At 39.5% G+C, this 18,680-nt stretch overlaps 2 protein-coding genes across 5 annotated transcripts in view; one reads left to right on the top strand and one right to left on the bottom strand.

The window, feature by feature from the left end:
* Positions 1-7,901: 7,901 nt before the first annotated feature.
* DNAAF4 (dynein axonemal assembly factor 4) overlaps positions 7,902-18,680 on the top strand; it is a 17,698-nt gene continuing 6,919 nt past the window's right edge. Inside the window, exons 1-9 of one of the 4 annotated variants that reach the window (XM_052672634.1) lie at positions 7,902-8,280; positions 9,105-9,252; positions 9,955-10,088; positions 10,977-11,217; positions 11,934-12,079; positions 12,617-12,726; positions 13,403-13,556; positions 14,160-14,265; positions 15,725-16,151. In XM_052672634.1, coding sequence (XP_052528594.1) covers positions 9,225-9,252; positions 9,955-10,088; positions 10,977-11,217; positions 11,934-12,079; positions 12,617-12,726; positions 13,403-13,556; positions 14,160-14,265; positions 15,725-15,834 — 1,029 coding nt within the window. In that variant the 5' untranslated portion in view covers positions 7,902-8,280; positions 9,105-9,224 and the 3' untranslated portion in view covers positions 15,835-16,151. Of the gene's footprint in view, positions 8,281-8,411; positions 8,636-8,671; positions 9,016-9,104; positions 9,253-9,954; positions 10,089-10,976; positions 11,218-11,933; positions 12,080-12,616; positions 12,727-13,402; positions 13,557-14,159; positions 14,266-15,724; positions 16,152-18,680 lie in introns of those variants that run through there. The other 3 variants (XM_052672631.1, XM_052672633.1, XR_008203944.1) reach the window with 3 other exon arrangements.
* PIERCE2 (piercer of microtubule wall 2) lies at positions 17,416-18,320 on the bottom strand. Its single transcript, XM_052671725.1, is given in 2 exon segments — positions 17,416-18,047; positions 18,199-18,320. Coding segments are annotated over 2 exon segments (456 nt in total). The 3' UTR covers positions 17,416-17,713.

Genomic DNA, 18,680 nt, shown 5'->3' with positions numbered 1-18,680 from the left:
GACACTTTGACCTTATTCTTATCTCAAGCATACACCTCTCCCCCATTCTTCCTTTTTTTTTTTTTTTTTTTTTTTTTTTGTGGGGGAGCATCTAGCCTTGATCGCTTTGGCCTTAGTTGCATATGCAATTGAAAATCAGTGTTTCTGTAGAGAAAAGTGTTGTTTTAACTTAATGAAAGATGGTACTGTAGTAATAGATGGCTTGTAGTGCTCACCATAGTTCTGGAAACATGATTACTGATTGCTAAAAAAACTAAATGGTATGTCAAACATTGCAGGTACTGGTCAGGTTTCTTAGTGTGATAGAAGGTGTTCAGATCTGTGGTGATGAGTGATACAGAGGCCTATATTGAATACAGACATATATATTTAAAGGCTATTTTTATGGTAAGCTTTGTTAATGAGTGAAAAGTAAGGCTTATCTGCTAGTTCACCATTGTGTTTGATTTTAAATGAGCTCTAATGTTATACTGTCCTGAGAGATACTCTGCAGATGTAGATAACTGTCTTTCTTTTATTTTAATACTGAAGAGTTTTATATACCCTTTCATTGGAGAAGTATAGTATTGCCCTTCCCTTTTATAGCACCTCTCATCAGGAAAAAGGAGATAATATCTCAAGTGTAAATTACATAGTCCTTATCTTAAGGACTTCCTTTATCGAGATGTAAAGAAAGCATAAGGCAGATCCAGGGCTTCTGTTTTCAGTGCTACTTGCTTTTCTGACAGAGACTGAGCTTAGTCTTGTTTTCTTAGGGGTGTGATATTTAAAAAAATGAACTGCAGACCAACACAAAAACACAAATGGCTGAACAGACAAACCTTGTTGATTTGTTCCTCTGGGAAACAGTTCCATTTCTATAGGAATTTACATTGTGAAGTTTGTAGTTCAGACTTAGAGCAATGTAAATGAAATAAAAATTTTGCTTAGTGACAGAAAGTTAAACAGCAGCTCCTGTGCTTATATTGTTATCTAAGCTGGTAGTCCACAATAACATTTCCACACCCCATTTCAGTTAATGTTTCAGTGTTTTGGAGCAGATGCTATTTAAAATAGCTGTGTATTTCTTGAAATCTCTCAATCCTATTTCAAGTTAGGTGTTTTCTATGTTAGTTACCAAGATATTAGAATTTAAATAGTGTTCTTTTGAACTTCTTCTGGAATATAACGTTGAAAGGCCTTAAATCACATATTTGTGAAACTTAGTCTAAAAATTGTCACTTATTTTCTAAACTGGGTACCATGTTGGGTTTGTATCCCACTGAATTTACTGTGCGTATTAACCTGCAAATTCAAAGCATTAGCAAATGCCAGTTTAAAAACATTAAATAACAAGCAACAAAATCAAACTTGCTGTCATCCTGATCACAGAGGTAGGACAGATTAGGATCTCAAGAACTCATCTGGCCTATATGTTTATCCTACTGGTATGCTCTTGGCATCCCTGGACTTTTTGCCTAGAGATAGGATTATATTTTGTTTTTCTCTGCATGTATTGACTAGTAGTAGTTCAAGTATGCACAGGAAAAACAGCAATTGTGTTTTGTTAGTAAGTACTAGAAAAATGTCAGCTGGTTAGAATTAGAAATTAGTTATAGGAGGGTGGGTGGGAGGGAGGGCTGGTTAGAATAGGTGAAGTTTTTTGTAATACTCTACATGAAACAGTTTGTATTGAACTATCATGTGATTCATTCGTTATTAGTGATTTAGACTGTATTGTTGTTGCATACCAAAATATTGCAAAGATTTTGTAGATCTTCATGTTTTTGTGGGAAATGCCTGAGTCCTTTTTAAGTAGAATCATAGAATCATCACAGAATGGCTTAGGTTGGAGAGGTCTTTAAAGATCATTTAGTTCCAGCCCTGCCATGGGCAGGGTTGTCCTTACCAGATCAGGCTGCCCAGGGCCCCATCCAACCTGGCCTTGAATGTACCTAGAGATGGAACATTCCCAACCTCTTTGGGCAGCCTATTCCAGAACCTCACCATTCTGAGGAAAGAATTTCTTCCTAACATCTAACCTACACCTTCTCTCTTTTAGTTCAAAGCCATTCCCCCTTGTCCTATCACTATCAGACCATGTAAAAAGTCGCACCCCTTCCTGCTTGTAAATTCCCGTGAAATGCTGGAAGGCCCCAGTGAGATCTATCCAGAGCTTTCCTTCAAGCTAAACGAACCCAACTCTCTCAGCCTTTCTGCATGGGAGAGGCATTCAGGCCTGATCATCTTCATGGCCTGCCTCTGGACCCACTTCAGCAGCTCCGCATCCCTCCTGCACTGGGGGCCCCAGGCCTGGGTGCTGTAATCCAGATGCAGCCTTATGAGGGCAAAGTCGTGGGGAACTATCCCCTTCTTCCCCCAGTTGGCCACCCCTCTTTTGACGCAGCCCAGGATACTGTTGGCTTTCTGGGCTGCAAGGGCACGCTGCTGGCTAGCTCCTTGTCATGCTCAGAAGTGCAGCTCGTACTGCTGAAAATGTTTTTTCTTTCCCTAGGCTGAAATAAATAGGTGTGAATTGGATTGATACTTAGTTTTGGCCAGAGACCAGTTTTAAATGAGAAAATGCACAATTTGCTTTTTGAAATGCTTTATTGGTGTCAGGGTCGGTGACAGTGCTGCGTATAGGCTGGAGAGTAGGTAACAAGTCCTGCTTCTGGCTGCTTTATTGATCGCTTCTACAGCGTGTAACAAGCAGGTTGGCTGTGCCTCAATCTCTTCTTTCAGAAGGCTGAACTAATGATTATTTCCTTGGTGTGTTCAGAGGCCCAGTTATTATTTGATATCTTCAGATGAAAGAGACAAAAGAAAAGCAATAAAGTTTTGTTTCCTCTGTTTAAAATAAAAAATGTAATTCTGGGGGCTGCTAGAAATGAATTTATTTTGTGACCTCTAAATTTTTTGGGGGGTCTTTATAACTAATTCTTAAAGTACAATTTTCAGGCTTAACTTCAAGAATGCAGTGAAATCAATGGAACTGCAAGCACGAAGTCAGGAATGCTTCAAAGTGTTTGCAGTTCTCAGCCCCTGATATTTATAGGTGAAATGCTTTCTGTGGTTTGAGAGTTTTACAAAATCGAAGGTGTTCAAATGTAGCACCTCCTTAACATTTGTCTTGATTCCAACTTAATACAATAACACATCTGCATTAAATATCTTCCTTTTGTTTTAGATATAAACATTGCCTGCCAGTAAAACTATTGATGTAACATTTTCAAAAGAGGAAGCCGTGCTTCTTATCATGTTGTATGTGACTTAAATGACTGTTTCATATTAAAACTAGTCTTTCCTTATGTACTGCTTAAATATACCTGTTTGGGGAATATCAGTTCAGTACTTTTATACAATTTTGAATGTGTTCCACATTGGTGACATGTATTTTTGCAATAATTTTTTTTGTTTCAATTTTAAATTAGAGCATGTCTGAAGTAATACATGCATTAGTGCTGTGGTGTGTGGCAAAGTTAATGTATGTAATTCAAATTGGAAAAAAGTTTCCAGACTTTGTCCAACATTTACCCTGTGGCTGGGGATTAAATTACTATGTAATACAAATTATTTCATATCATGATGTGTTTTAAGCTACTCTGTGAAGTATGTGAAACATTATTGTTTATGGGTTGGTAGCTGGCCTGGTGTCTTGCATTGAATGAGGTATGATAGGTGGTAGCAACTTGTGATAATTAAAACTGACTGCATTTCAGAACATAATTTCAGCATTCTGTACGTTATCATCCTGTTGCCATAACTGTTAGTATGAAGTCCATAATATTACCCACTGACAAATGGATGAACATTTGGTAGTGAGCTCATGGGTGTGAAAATTCTGTTCCAACACTTGGTTTATAAAACATGCAATTTTAATATATTTTTTAATCTATTGGATATGGTTAGATATAGGCAGGGAGATGTAGAACTGGATGTACTTTGAAGTTATCCTGCAATTACTACATTTTGTCTGGAGCTTTCTGGAGTATTAGGACAGACCCTTCCTTAAAATTGGGAAATAAAGTGTACTTAGCAGAACCTTTAAGGCAATATAACAGTCCTACATTACATCTTTTGTTATGCACGTTCACTCTTTGGATGAACTGCCTCCAATTCCTTGTTGCTTTATATAGATACAAAGGGCTCTCAAGTGCTTTAGTGTTGTGTGTCATCACTTCTGAGGTAATTAATGCTGAATGGTGTTCAGCCCCTTAGAGGTACTTCCTGTAGCTTAAAGTACTCAGTGTCTCAGTTACCTGTTTCAGACATGGCTTTTGATCGTCGGGAACACCTGTGTTTGTGTTGTTTACTGTACACGAGGAGTTCTTCCTTTTCGTGTTCAAACAACTGTCAGTCTCAGAATAATGTTGATCCAGCCCCACCTTTTTCCTCAGAGCTTTGTGCACTGTATTTCAGGAATTGCTGTTCTGGAGGCCGTTCAGGGCTGGAGTCATAAGAGGCGTTGCCTCTTTCTAGAGACTTCTGTCACCTGTGAAGGATAGTCTAAATCTGAACTTCCATTTAACTTAAGGAAGGTGAGCTTTTAATATATTTAGGGTTTGTTTCTTTGTTTTTGCCTTTCAGTCTGTTTGTTTGTTTTTCCTGAAATGCGAAATAATACGTAGTTGCTGAGGAATTCTTACTTGAAGGACATTCTCTCCCTCAGGCTTTTATATACGGCCCTTAGAGCAGACACTGTTGTTTAGGGCCTTCTGACTTGGAATTTTTTGTGTCTCCCTTCTTTTAGTGTTAAAGATGAGTTGAAAAAGGCAAGTTACTAATCTGCAGCCACCTGAGCCGTGCGAAACATGAACTGATTGTTGACTTTTTTTTTCTGTTAATAAAGATGTAATAATTGACCCTTCAGAAGATTAGAATCTGAACCAAATGTTCTTGGAAAATGTATGTGATAGATTTTGTCCATCACTGTATGCAACTTTGTTGCTTTCTGTTGTCTGGTTTCTTTTAAAATAAAGGTGGTGGGTTTTTTTGTTCTTTTTTTTTCAGGGAAATTGTCTGTTGATTTTATGAAGTAATGCATAAATGAACTCTTAGAATGTTTTGCCTGTGAGAATGCATTTGAATTGGGCATAACGCTGCAAAAAACTGTATAAATTTGGAAGAGGCAGCTCCTGTCTCTGTTGGAGAGATCTGCTGTTCTGTGGAGGCATTAATCTGAACTAAATTCAAAGCAGATTAGAAGAGGTCTTGTACCATAAGTCCCTTTTACTTATTAAAGGATGGGAAGAAATGCTAAGGCACCATTTGGCTGAATGAAATTGCAGAGCTTTTTGATTTTGGAAAGAGATTATGCAAATAATTATTTATTCTAATTAATAAAGTTCCTACTGAGCTATTACTATATTTTTTTCCTGAAGTGCCATTGCTAACATGTAGGAAATTAAACCTTACGGTGATCTTTAAAAGCAGTGGTATGCTTGGTCCCAAACCACACACTGAAAACACTTCATGGAATAAAAAGCATCTCATAAGATGTTCCTGCTCTTTAAAAATGTGAAGGGATGAGAGAAATGGGAGAGAACTTAAAAGAGGTGTGTGTGGTGGAGAAATTATTTATTAAATTAAAGATAAGAAAGTGTAAACTATTAAAAGCAAAGTTTAAACCTTCTGAAGTCATTAGGTGGGAAGTAGACCCCTGCAAGATATGCATGTATTGGCAACTAGAGGGTCAAGAGTAGTATTAGTAATTTGACTGAACTACAAATCCCTGTCCTTTAGAACACAGGAAATAGGAATTTAAGAAGTTTTTCAGGGAATGTTTCTTGCTTTTTTGTCTGATAAGTTATTACCAATAGAAGAAAGATTCTGAATTGACCTGTCTTCTAGTTTGTTTTGCAAAAGTGCCCCAGCAAGAGCTCATTCATATGACCAAGCAAGCTAGCAGTGTGGAGTTCTGTGATGTAGGTGGTGTTTTTTCAGATGTACATAACAAGACAACACTGGTAAGGCTCATGAGAGATCTTTCTGAGTCCTTTTTGTGTGTTGGAGCAGCTAAGTCTGCTACCTAAGAATGTGTTAGTGACTTTTATTACATCTTCTGCAATTGAAGTACAGAGCTTGGCATTGGAGATCCAGCATTTAAGTAAATAGATATAAATGTAAGGTACTGGAACTATTTTGTGTAACTTGAGAACATCAAATACTGGTAACTGCAACTGTGGCCTGTGTTGTAAATTGTGTATAAATAATACGTTATTTCTGGCAGGCATAAGTAGCAAGCTACTTCATTTCAGTATATTCTCTGTGACTGAAGTAAAAATGATACCTGGATGAGAAAATCAGAAGGGCAGCAAATGTAAGACTTTTTTGTTACCTTTGGACTCTCCAGAATTGAGGAATGCCTTCCAGATAACTACTGATATATTCTGGAATGGGAGGGGATACTAAATCACTATTACATTTTAATAATTCCATCCACTGCTGCTCTTTGAACACCTTGTCTGTTTGTTGGCTGCTTTAAAATCAAACTACCGTCCTCTCCTACCCTCAACTCTTCATCTGGAAAGCAGGCAAATAGGATGGGAACTGCTGTGTGCAGTTTTGGCCTTTCCAAGTAAGCTAAGGGTCTGTGTAGGAAAATGTTCTTTCTGGGGAAAAGGTTCTCACATGGAATCCTTCCTTAGCTTTTATTTACATTATTTATTTTATATTCTGTTACAGTTTCTTAGACTTACAGCTGTGAGTTGACAGAGACATCTTGATTTAAGCCTTGGTTCAGAAATATAAACTCATCTTTTCCTGCTACAGCTGGCAACAAGGCTTCCTACTCTGTGATGCAGATCCTACAGTAAGCATGAAAATATGCATCATGCAAGGTTTAGGAAAAAAAAATATGTTACCTGTGCCAAGAATACTTAAAGCATTTTGACTCGGAGTCAAATCTTGTTTCACTTGTACTTTTGAATGCTCTTGGAATGAGGATCTTAATTCATATCTCAGATTCCTGTTCGTGCAAGCATTCACTCTGATTATACTGATCTGATGAATGAAGGTGAAGAATAACCCAGAGATTATATAAATTATGATGGATTTCTTTCTCTGAAAAAGTTTTTTAAACCTCTGCAATATCTATTTCTGTGCTGTACTGAGAGCAGCAGTTAGCTCACAGTATTATCCACTGGCATCTGATCACTCCTTCAGAATACAGCCGCGCTCAGGAACCTTAACTCGTGTGCAATGTTAACTTGATTGTTCTTAGTCCTCCATGGGAAAAAGAGTGTGGACACATACACACACACGACTTTGTGGTTCTTTTGGATTTTTCCAAGTAGTTCCAAGTAACTATGTATTTCAGGAACTTAAATGCACCGAACTGCTCCACAGAATCACAGAATGGCCAGGGTTGGAAGGGACCTCAAGGACCATGAATCTCCAACCCCCCTGCCACCCATTTAATACTAGACCAGGCAGCCCAGGGCCCCATCCAGTCTGGCCTTGAACACCTCCAGGCATGGGGCATCCACAACCTTTCTGGGCAGCCTGTTCCAGCACCTCACCACTCATAGTAAAGAACTTCCCCCCCGACATCCAACCTAAATCTTCCCTTCCTCAGCTTAAAACCATTTCCCCTTGTTCTGCAGTTATCAACCCTTTCAAAGAGTTGATTTCCCCTCCTCTCTGTAGGCTCCCTTTAGGTACTGAAAGGCTGCAATGAGGTCACCCCGCAGCCTTCTTTTCTCCAGGCTGAACAAGCTTGGCTCCCTCAGCCTGTCCTCACAGGGGAGGTGCTCCAGTCCCCTGATCATCTTTGTGGCTCTCCTCTGGACCCTCTCCAACAGCTCCCTGTCTTTCTTGTACTGGAGGCTCCAGACCTGAACGCAGTACTGCAGATGGGGCCACACAAGAGCGGAGCAGAGAGGGACAATCACCTCCCTGTTCCTGCTGGCCACCGCTCTTCTGATGGAAGATTGCTCCAAGTGAGTTAGGTTTGCCTTCAGTCGACGTTCCCCAGAACTAGCTGCTTTCTGCATGCTTTAGACTACTTGGACACAGGGGCATTGCTGTTTGAGGAAGGCTGGGCAGCAGCCTGTGTTACCTGCCTGGGTCAGCACTGTGCGGGGCGCTACACTGAGCTGCAGGCATGGCCTGACCCTCGTTAGAGGTCATCGGGAGCTTCAGTGCTTAAATCAGTCCTCACCTTGTAATAGTTTTTACTAGAAGTTCTCCAAGTACCAACAGCCATGGAAGTGCAGTTGGATAACATGAGCTGCATTCTATCCTGCCCTGTTCAGGTGTGAGTGACGGAAGCCAGACCGGCGTCAGCTTAGCGTCTCGGTGAGTAACGGGCCGGGATCGGACCCACAACACCGAGTTCTGCCGAGCCCACAGTTTCAATACACGTACGCCCCGTACCCGGGTGGCCTCGGGGCTCGGCCCACAACTCCGAGCCTGCGGCGCGCCGCTCCGGCCGGTGCCATCAGTTGCGGCTGCCGGCGGCTGCCAGCGCCTGCCACGGGCGGTGCGGGGCCCCGGAAGCGCTCGGCCTTCCCTAGCAACGCCCGGCGCCATGCCGCTGTGGCTGCGGGAGCACAGCTGGCGGCAGAGCGGCTCCGCCGTGTACCTCTCGCTGCCCGTGCGCGGCCTGCGGGTCACCGCCGCCAACATCTTCTGCACCGAGCGGTACCTGAAGGTGGGCGACGGGGCTGCGGTCCGGCGTCGCTCCGTTAAAAAGCACGCGCTCAGCGCACCGTGGCAGCGCTGCCGATTTCGCAGCCTTTTACAAACGTTAGGCTCTGCTGGCCCTTTGAGTGAAGCGGGCTGTTCGTGCCAATCTTTCTAGGCTGCCCTGTTCCAACGAATAATGCCAGCACCTGTCCGGTTCGGTGGGTGCTGGCTGCCTTTTCTGTAAGCTTCTGCATGAACCGTGACTTGTAATGATAAACTCGAGGTCTGCCATTTCTAGTTGGGTGCAGAAGAGCACACGGTTTGGGTCTCTGATCTGGTCCAGTGGTTCTAAAAACTGCATGGTGTGCTGAGTGATCGGCTTGCTGAGCAGCACTTGTTGCTGAGGTGTGCTGTGTGCTTGTGTTGTTTGGAACATCTGAGAATGAAATAAGAATTCAGTTATTAGTACGTGTTTGTTAATTGTATTTTTATAGGTAAGCGTCCCTCCCTTTTTATTTGAAGCCGTTTTATATGCTCCTATTGATGAGACAAACAGCACAGCAAAGATTGGAAATGGAATCGTTTTCTTCACTTTGTATAAAAAAGAAGTGGCCATGTGGGAGTCCCTGACTGTAGCAAATGGTAAGTTCTCTGTAGGGAAAAACAGATTGCATGTAAAGGACCCAAGCTGTGTGAAAACTCTTTTCAATGGCTTTGCTGCTTTTCTAACTGTATTATTTGATATAGGTAAATATTACCTTTACCTTCATGGCTTCAGAAAGTGCAAGAATTCTCATCTGTCACTGAACAATGTGGGTGTCAGCTGGGAACATTTTATTCCTTTTTTTCTGAGTCACTTTCCACTCATTCATAGGAAATTGTAGATGATATTCGTGGTGTTGCTGGTTCCATACTGATCAACTGCTGGGGCCAAAATGCTGGTTCTGAAAAGAGAGAGAGATTATTAGAAAAGCCAGTTTGGGGGCAGGAAAGATTTCTCTGCTGTAATTTTACAAATCCAAACTTAAAAAGTGTAACTTCTGCAGCTACACATCTCCTAAATTGAACCTTGTTTATTGTTAAAATAGAAAGTACAGCAGAACAGATAAGGAATGTAGTGGTTCTGCTGAGCACAAAACAGTGTTTCTTATGAAACTAGCACTGTGTGTTTGTGAGTCTTAGATTTTCACATTTAAGGATGGGCTTGATGAAAACTGCTTTGTGGAGCTGGAAACATTGCATTTTCTTAGACAAAATGTAAAAGAGGAATCTTGTTTTTATGAAAGTGGTACATCACAATAGAATTTCAGACCTAAATTAGTGAACAGTTTTCGTTTATTTAAGTTAACAAGGAGGAACTGCAACATCTAAGAGAGAATGCTGTTCTAAGAGCACACGAAAAGGCGAAAGAGGAGACAGAAGCAAAAAAAGTTACAAAACAGGAGCACAAGAAGTATGCTTTGGAGGCTACAATGAAGGTAAATGTAGAAGGAACTCTACGAAACATGTGGATGTAATTGCCAATTAATCTGGGAGCTGCTTGGTTAAATGTGTAAGAAGGACTCATTTTTATTACAGTGGTGGAGAATCTCGTATCTTAAAACATAGGTCTTACCAGTTATGAAATTGCTGTAAAAATACTTAGAAGTTCTTTTCATTGGTTACTCTGAAGAAAGTTTTTCTGTGTGTGTGTGAGAGTTCAGATTTTCATCACTTAAAAGAAGACTATAATTATGGGGCAAAATGTTAATCTATTAACACTGGCCTCTGCAAACAGTGTGAGTATTTGCTCATTGTTGTTGACAAAAATATTCATTTTTTAAAAATCTTATTCAGTGAGGTGTCATCTTCCAGAAGCACTGGTAATTAGGGCCTCATCAGAAGGCACTTCCCAGCTCTCTAGTAATCATCATCATTACTGAATCAAAGGCAGGAAGAGCTTTAACATCAAGTATAATAAAGCAGTCCAAGTAGATTTAAAAAAAAGTATTTTCTTCAGCGTAAGGGTGATACGTGAACAGCATATGTTGTGTGTTGAACTGAAATGAACTTTGAAGACAAAAGGAAAGCCTATTAAAGATTTGTTTCTGGAGTACCTTTTTCATTCTTTAATATGCAGGGAAAATTGGATCATACCTCCATAGTGGTAGTAAAATAGTTGAAATATATGGCTTTTAAAAACTAATCAGTTTACTGCTCATCACAATTACAGTCATTTTAAAGCATTTTTTTATAACTTTACCTGGGGGCTTTTGTTAATGATGATTATTTACTTGGGACATAATACTGGCAAAACCAATTATACCTTTTATTCAGACATCTTATTATTGAATGTTATGTGTCTCACAGTTTTATCATTCACACAGCTAGAAGAAGCAGAAAGAAAAAGAATTGAAGGTCTGAAAGAACAGGAGAGACAGAAAGTTGCTAAGGAGTTGGAGCTATGGAGATGTCAGCAAAACAATGTTGAGAAACAAAAGAGGGTGCAAAATGAAGGGGAACTCCATGAAGAAGGAGAGCAACTAAAGGAGAAGAAAGGAGAAAAAATAAACAAAACCAGAATTCCTAATGAAGAAATTTCTAAGACCAAACTCAAAGATACAAAAGGTTGTGTTATTGAGATATATTTTAACATTCTACAGAGTGTGAACCAGATGTTTCTGGTTCATTTTTTATCTTTGTCTCTACTGTACTGAACTCTTTTTTTTTTTTGGTTTGCAGTTACATTTGTGTCTTTATTTTCTTGCAATTCATTGAGCTAAAATGTGTGAGTTCTTAGCTCTCATTTAAGTCTTTGGAAACACAAGCCAAGTTTTGTTGTAGGCTTTAGCAAAGTACAACAGAAAGTCTTTCTAACAGTGCAGAGCAAACTCTCTGAGGGTGGAGTTCATGTTACTACTGAAGTGTCTAAACTGCCATTTTTTTGCAGAGATAAGCAGTCTCATTTCACTCTCCCATGCCTTGGCCCTGCAGAGAGCTAATGAGGAACTAAGCCAAGAAAAATTTGTTCCTTTTGGTTTTGTTTAAATTGTTCAGTAAGATTAGTTTTAGGTCTTACACTTGCCCTGCTAGAAAGTCACGTAAGTGAAAGAGTGCTTTAAAAAGAACCCATTTCTGACAGTGTAGTGTCAGTAATACATTGCATGCTTAGCAGCAAGAACAAATGCTGTTTGAAGCTTTCCTTCAATAGAATAAGTCCCAACTTTCCTGAAGGTTTATTTCTAATAACCAGCATTTCTAGATTAGGTTTATTTTGGAATTTGGTAGAAAAATAATCCCTTTTCCTTCTCTTTTCAATTCTAGTACTCTAATTCTTTTTGTAGGTCGTGGCTCCTATAGTATCTTTTCAGAGAATTTAAGAGAAGAGCAGTTGCCAGCTCCTCGACCTGCCGGTACTATTAAAATCAACTTCACATCACGAGTTTTTCCTACAGCTCTTCGAGAGTCTCGTGTAGCAGAAGAGGAAGAGGTAGGGATTGTTGTGTTTGTCTGGTGCTTCTCTTATCTTCCAGGATGGCAAACTATTTACCCTTTGTTCAGGAAGTTGGCAAAAATGTTACCTGTGGTCTGTTCTTACCTTCCAAGGAATACAGTCTTATCTAAAGATTTAAATACTTTTCACCATGCATTGTGTAGATAAATGACTTTTTTAATTAAAAATTTGCAACACTGAATTCCATGAAGTACAAGGTTTGAAATTTCTTTGCTCTTACACTTAAGACTCATTAAGTTCTGTCTTAAAAAGGAACTCTCTGAAGCTTACCTCTCACAATATGTCTCTCCTGAGCTTTACTGAATAGGTATTAATAATGCAGTGACCTTACTTCTCACACAGCAATAAAATATTTGGGGAAAATAGGAAATTGTTCCTGTCTTACATTAATGAATATTTATCTCTGCCCAAAATATGAGGCAAATAGAATTCTTTTGGTAGACTGAATGAGCAGATAAGAACAGTATTTAATTTTTCCTTCAGAAATAATACTTGCAAATTGTATATTTAAAGTGGCTACAAAAACAGGCAGAAGCTCGAAGGATAATAAATGCTGATTTGTCTGAGCTGGAAGATTTAAAAGAAGAGGAGAAAAATCCAGACTGGTTAAAGGACAAGGGAAAGTAAGTCAGATTCCATATGAAGATTTATTTAAAATGAAATATTAGTTACACTGTGTTTGTCTTATGTATAATTGTGATATTTTTGGTTTATTCTAAACACAGATGAGGAATGTATACACAGTGAAGAGTTTATTGATAGCTTAAGGGCTTTTAATCTCACAGAAAGTCGTGAGATGAAATTGCTGAAGGAAATTCATCATTTAAAAATAAAATCATAAACAAATACAGCACATTTTCATACTGAGGACCATTCAATTAGTGAAATATTATGCCTAGGTGATTTCCTGTCAGTTGCACTTATTCAGATGTTAAATACCTGTCTGAAGCAAGCACTAGGAATTTATAAAACTATTGTTGCATTTATGTAGCTGTGTTATACAGGATGCTTTGATTAGATAATCATGATCTGATGTATCTCTTAAAATTAGTCATGTGGCTGCATAAATGTGTCCACTTTTTGCTGATCTGTACATGTGACTTTGCAAAACATGATCAGTGTGCTCTGTTCTGTGCATTGTTTGACATTCTGAACATTAAGTTCTCAGAAAAAGTTGTGAACGACAAATGGAACCTGCTAAATCCATAATTTTTGCTTAATTCTTATTAAGAAGTAGATATTTGTTTCATGATGCATTATCTTGTTGAAATCACGTTTCACTTCTTGCTTTATACTTAGCAAAATGTTTGCAACAGGAGACTATCTTGCAGCTGTAAATGCATATAACCTTGCAGTCCGACTAAACAATAAGCTTCCACTGCTGTATTTGAATCGTGCTGCTTGCCATCTTAAGCTGAGAAATTTACACAAAGCCATTGAAGATTCCTCTAAGGTATGAACATATAGATTCTCAGACTGTTGTCTTATACACACTTGTGATTTGTTATTGCAATACTTCTGTTTCAAGAAGATCTGTAAAAAAAGTTATAGTGCAGTTCACAATTTTTAAATATGGAATTGATATAATGAAACCAGTTGACTTGGTACATGCTTCTTTAATGGTAAAATATCATAGGAACACTTTCACTCCAGGGATTAAAATAAAACAAACCACCAACTTGGAGCAGAAAAAGTACTGAATGTGCACAAATACCTGTTGTATTATATTGTAATGTTCTTCACATGATGGGAAGAAAAAAGAGGTGGCAGAAGTAGTAGGGAAGACACCTTAAAAATACCAGACATTTTTCAGTAAGGGCTGCATCATCTCTATGTATTAACCATGGCAGTGATAATATGTTTATCAAACTGTGGGATGAGTGATAGAAATACTAGTGAGTTATGTAGGCTGTATAGTTACATTTCAATTGTAATTTATTAAGTGAAAGGAAGATGTGTAAGTTAATCAAACAAAACCCACCCCAAACAAACAAAAAAATCAACGAAATTGTGGAAGATCTACTTGTAACTATTTCTGGTGTTTTCATTTGTGAAGGCACTAGAATTGCTAACACCACCTGTTCCTGATAATGAGAACGCTCGAGTAAAAGCATATGTGAGACGTGGCACAGCCTTTTGTCAGCTGGAGCTGTATGCTGAAGGTAAGACCTTGATCTTTGTGAACACATGCACATGGACCCATTCTGACAACTGAGTCATTGGTTTAGCTCAGTGAGACTGCTCACACCTGTGTTTCTTTTTGTTTCTTTTCAGGAAGGACAATTCACTGGCTAATTGCAATTCCACTTGATTTTTTTAAATCTTAAGTTGTCAGAGAATTGATTATACTTCTAATTCAGGGGGTACACATTAGTTTCATTGAGGAAAAGGCTTCAGTGAGTTGTTGTAACATCCTCCCTTTCGTCCGCTGGGTAGTCAGTCTTTCTGTGCATTGCAGCCAAATCTTGACTGTAGCAGGCTGCTGGCCATGGAGGGTATTATGTGGAGTGAAATGAGAGGTCAGAGGTGAGACTTTCAATTTAGGAACCATTCAAAAGTGGCAGGCAAACTGATGTGAAACTAGGTTGCAGTACTTCAGCTGTTCATGAGACAGCACTATACTGATTTTTAGATTATAGCATTAGCAACTATAGAACACCTTAATTAAAATAACCTGAAATATTTCTAAATTACTTGTTTGTGACCTTTGTAGTAACATGTCTTTTTAAACCTGTATATGAAATCCATATTGACCAAAAAGATGTTTATCAAGTATGTGTCATCTTTATACAGATATGAGTTATGTGTCCCTTGGCTTTGTAAGGCAAAGTTAAAAGGAAAAGATGATAATAGCAAGTGAAGAATGTTCAAAATGTTTATGCAAAGCTTTTCCCAGCTGTTATCTTATCTATGAATCCCTTTGTCACTTCCTTGCAATTTCACTTGTACAGGAAAGCCTAATAAGGACCCTTCCCTTCCCTCCTTCCTTCCTTTTCTTATATCTTCCAGCTATCTTATTCACAGCATGTGGTTTTTTTTCTTGTTTTCATGTGTTTTCATTCCATTAGTCAATTTTTCTATCTGCTGCAGAACACTCTTGAACGCTCCCCACATCTGTAATTCCTTTACCCAGTGTGCCTCTGTTATAATTTTGTCTGATGTAGAAACCATTTGATTTGGCTGTTGTGCTCATTTGTTTATTTGTTAACTGAATGGCAAACTTAGAACAACTGTAAGATAGTCTGCAGGTGGAAGCCCTATCCTGTGAAAAGTCTTTAGGCTGAAGAAAGCCTAAGTTAGACCAAAGTTAGTTGACCTCTGTGTGTGAGCAGAGACACATACATATGATGAAGCGGGTCTCTTTTGGTGTTTCAGGACCTGAAATGTTTGTGTAGCAGTGATGTTTCCATTAAAATATTTTTAAAAATAATAGGAACCAGGTATACATTTAGTATACTGACAGCAGTTAATCCTGTTGTTGTTCTGATCTGTTTTGCTCAATAGCAAATTTCAAGAGCAGTACCTTATGCAGTCAGCCAGGAAGCATTTATTTCCAGTTAGTTGCTAAAGAGGAAAAGACATTTGCATTAATGATTGACGCTCTTATTAATGTATTGATAGGTCTCCAGGATTATGAAGCAGCTCTCAAGATTGATCCTAAAAATAAAACCATAGAAAAAGATGCAGAGAAGATTCGACACACAATTCAGGGAACAGTGCAAAATTCTTAAAAATAAAAAAGGAGCTTTTTGTGCCTTTTGGGGGCCTCAGAAGGAGCCTTAGTTCATGTTCTCTTCAGTATGTTGCTAACTAGATTTTTTTTGTTTCACTTGGAATACCTATTGAATTTATAAAATACTGGATATGAGTAGGTATTTTTTGGCAAGCATGGTTCTATAACAAATACGATTAGATATACTGCATATCATTTTGATACAAGGTTGTCAAGTTTTTTTTCTGTGCTGTGTGTTGGGCTAAAGAATAAAACATAGCTTTTGTACTTGATTTGAAGTTACCTACAGCCAAATAAATTATTTGTCTGGAAGTATCTACTGAATGTAGACAGTGAGTTTTCAAACATCTTCAGTAGTTCCCTGTAGTCAGCACAAAACTTCTCTTCCTGTTCTTCACCAAAGACAAAACAGTTATCTGTGCTTGGATACTAGTGAAACTATCTGCTGTGAAGTCTATGTGAAATATAAGTTTTAGTAATTTCATACACTTTATATGGATTTGCACTAGGAAATATTACTTTATTTTTAATAAATCTAACATGGATGGTAGTCTGAATTTTTGTGCCTGTTGAGCACTTGCAATTCCTGCTGCAGTCTGAAGGCTCTTCTCTTTTTTATGTGTTTTCCTCTTTTCTTTGCGCTTGTAGAGCTTGGTGTATCTGAAACTAAGACAGTGAATTCATACATTGTAATTCAGGCACCCAGTTTAGATAACCTCCACCTGAAATCATGAGGTAAATTTTATGTAGCATAGAATATTCTTTTTTAGCAGCCATGTTTTGTAAATATTTGCAGACTATTTTGTATCATTTGTTTGGGCTGACCGAACAAGGGAATTGAGAAAGAATGTACAAATGTATATGTAGATAAGATATTCTGTACAAGGAGGGGGTGGCAGGTGTTGCTTCCAGATGTTTGACCTAGAGCCTTGGGAGTTGTGCTGAGCTGAGTCAGAAATGCCGGGGGTAGCTGCCATCTTATCTGCAGATACTTACTGAATTGCAGGGCAGGGAGGTGTGAATGCTATGTTCATGGCAGTTGAAAGGAGGGCAGTGCCTCAGTTAAGTGTAATACTACACTTGCCAAAATATGGTAACTTTATTTCGGGTGAGTACTGAGGAGAAGCGAGGGTTAAGATAAGGAGTCACTGTTGAGAGGAGGAAGATGAAAGAAGCAGGTTCTGTTTTTTGGGTCTCTAATTCTCTGGTTTGGAGTCTGTTAGAATAACCTGTGTACATTACACAATATATACATCAATATACAAGATTGATAAGTTATATTATTGATAAGTTATACAATACTTTGTATTGTACTGATCTGTGATAGCTACTTAAGGCTGTTTCTGATGTAGGCAGGCGCCTTTTTCTACTGCTGTGAAATAGACACAGTTCCCTTACGAGAGCCTGCAGAATCGAATGTACTTGGTGGTACAGATAACACCAGCCTGTCTGGTTTGGCTACATGGGGAACAAATGGAGTAAAACTGATCTCAACACCTGAGCTGGTGCTGTGTATACCACATCAAAGTCAGTTTTGGTAGGCTGATACTTAGTGTCCTGGGATGTAGCAGTGCAGAGTTTTAAAATCAGAAAATAATTTAAACATAACCATTCCAGGAAACGATTCCTGCATTTGACTCTTCCTACAGATTTGAGTTACTGTTAGTTTTGATAGGTTTCAAAAGTTTTATTTTTGCAGTTTAGTTTTGACTCGGAGAAGCGCGTCATTAATGTGCTACATCTTTTTGGGTATGTTTTACTCACAGCAGCAAACAAAACAACTGAAATATTTGGCTGTTATTCCCAGAACAACTGAAACAACGCAGTCAGAGTTCTTAAAGCAAAGTGACTGGTCTGTGAGAGAACGGACTCGTTTGTTACAAAGTATGCTGCAAGTTGGGGTAGTCATAAACCCTACTTCTGTCAAAGGCAGTATTTAAATAATTGTCTTGAGATGATCCACAAGTGAGTAAGTGTTCTGGAAATGTTTGATCCAGGGGATGATACGTATGGGGCAGCATCTATGCAGTAGGTACTGCAGTGTTGTATTCGTATGAGGCTGTTTCAAACAGCAAAACCTGAGGCTTTGCCAAAGAACTGCTGGTCAGGAGTATGCTGGGCTCCAGCATGCAGGAGCATATAGGATTCCAGGGGTTTGTGTGGGGAGGAGGATAAGGAGATGGTTTTTTTTCTTGGTGATTGAGGCATTTTCTCAGCAGAAGTCATCTTGCCCTGCTAAAGAAGCAAATTTCTCTCAGCCTTTCACATACTGGGGCAGAACATCTCACATTTGTTCATGTTTGTGGTCAGAGTGTTGTGCAAGGCATGTAGTGAAATACCTGGGTGCAGCAGGGAGCTGCACACTGCTTGCTTCTGATCTGTAGTCAGCTGGGGGCAGGGAGAAATGAACTCGTATTGAGATGTAGTAGCAAATCTTGACGTGGCATTAATTTCTGCATCAGCGATAAGCTTTTGAGCATACATGCCTTAATGTGTGACAGGAGCAGTAAGGGCGATAAGAAAATACGTGTAAGAATAAGGCGATGTGGTTGTTATGTTTCGCTTTTGGCTCTTCCAATCTGTCAGAGGCTTGCCCTAAGCAGGGCTCCCGTTCACCCCCTTTCTCAGTGCGAGCGGCGCGGTGCAGTCGCCCAGGAGCGCTGTCCCTTCGCCCGGGGCTCCGGGGATGAACCTCCAAAGGCCGGGCTGCTCCGCGGCCCCGCGCCGAGCTCGGCGGTTCCGCTGCGGCCGCGGTGCGCGGCGCGGCGTCGCCATAGCAGCCGTGGGCCGGCGGGGCGGGGCCGGGCGCGCGGCGCGGTGCGCTTCGGGCGCTGTAGTCGGCGG

The sequence above is a fragment of the Tympanuchus pallidicinctus genome, unplaced genomic scaffold (assembly GCF_026119805.1).
Source record: "Tympanuchus pallidicinctus isolate F22 unplaced genomic scaffold, pur_lepc_1.0 scaffold12, whole genome shotgun sequence".
Lineage (NCBI taxonomy): Eukaryota > Metazoa > Chordata > Aves > Galliformes > Phasianidae > Tympanuchus > Tympanuchus pallidicinctus.
This window is presented reverse-complemented; position numbering and strand designations above follow the sequence as displayed.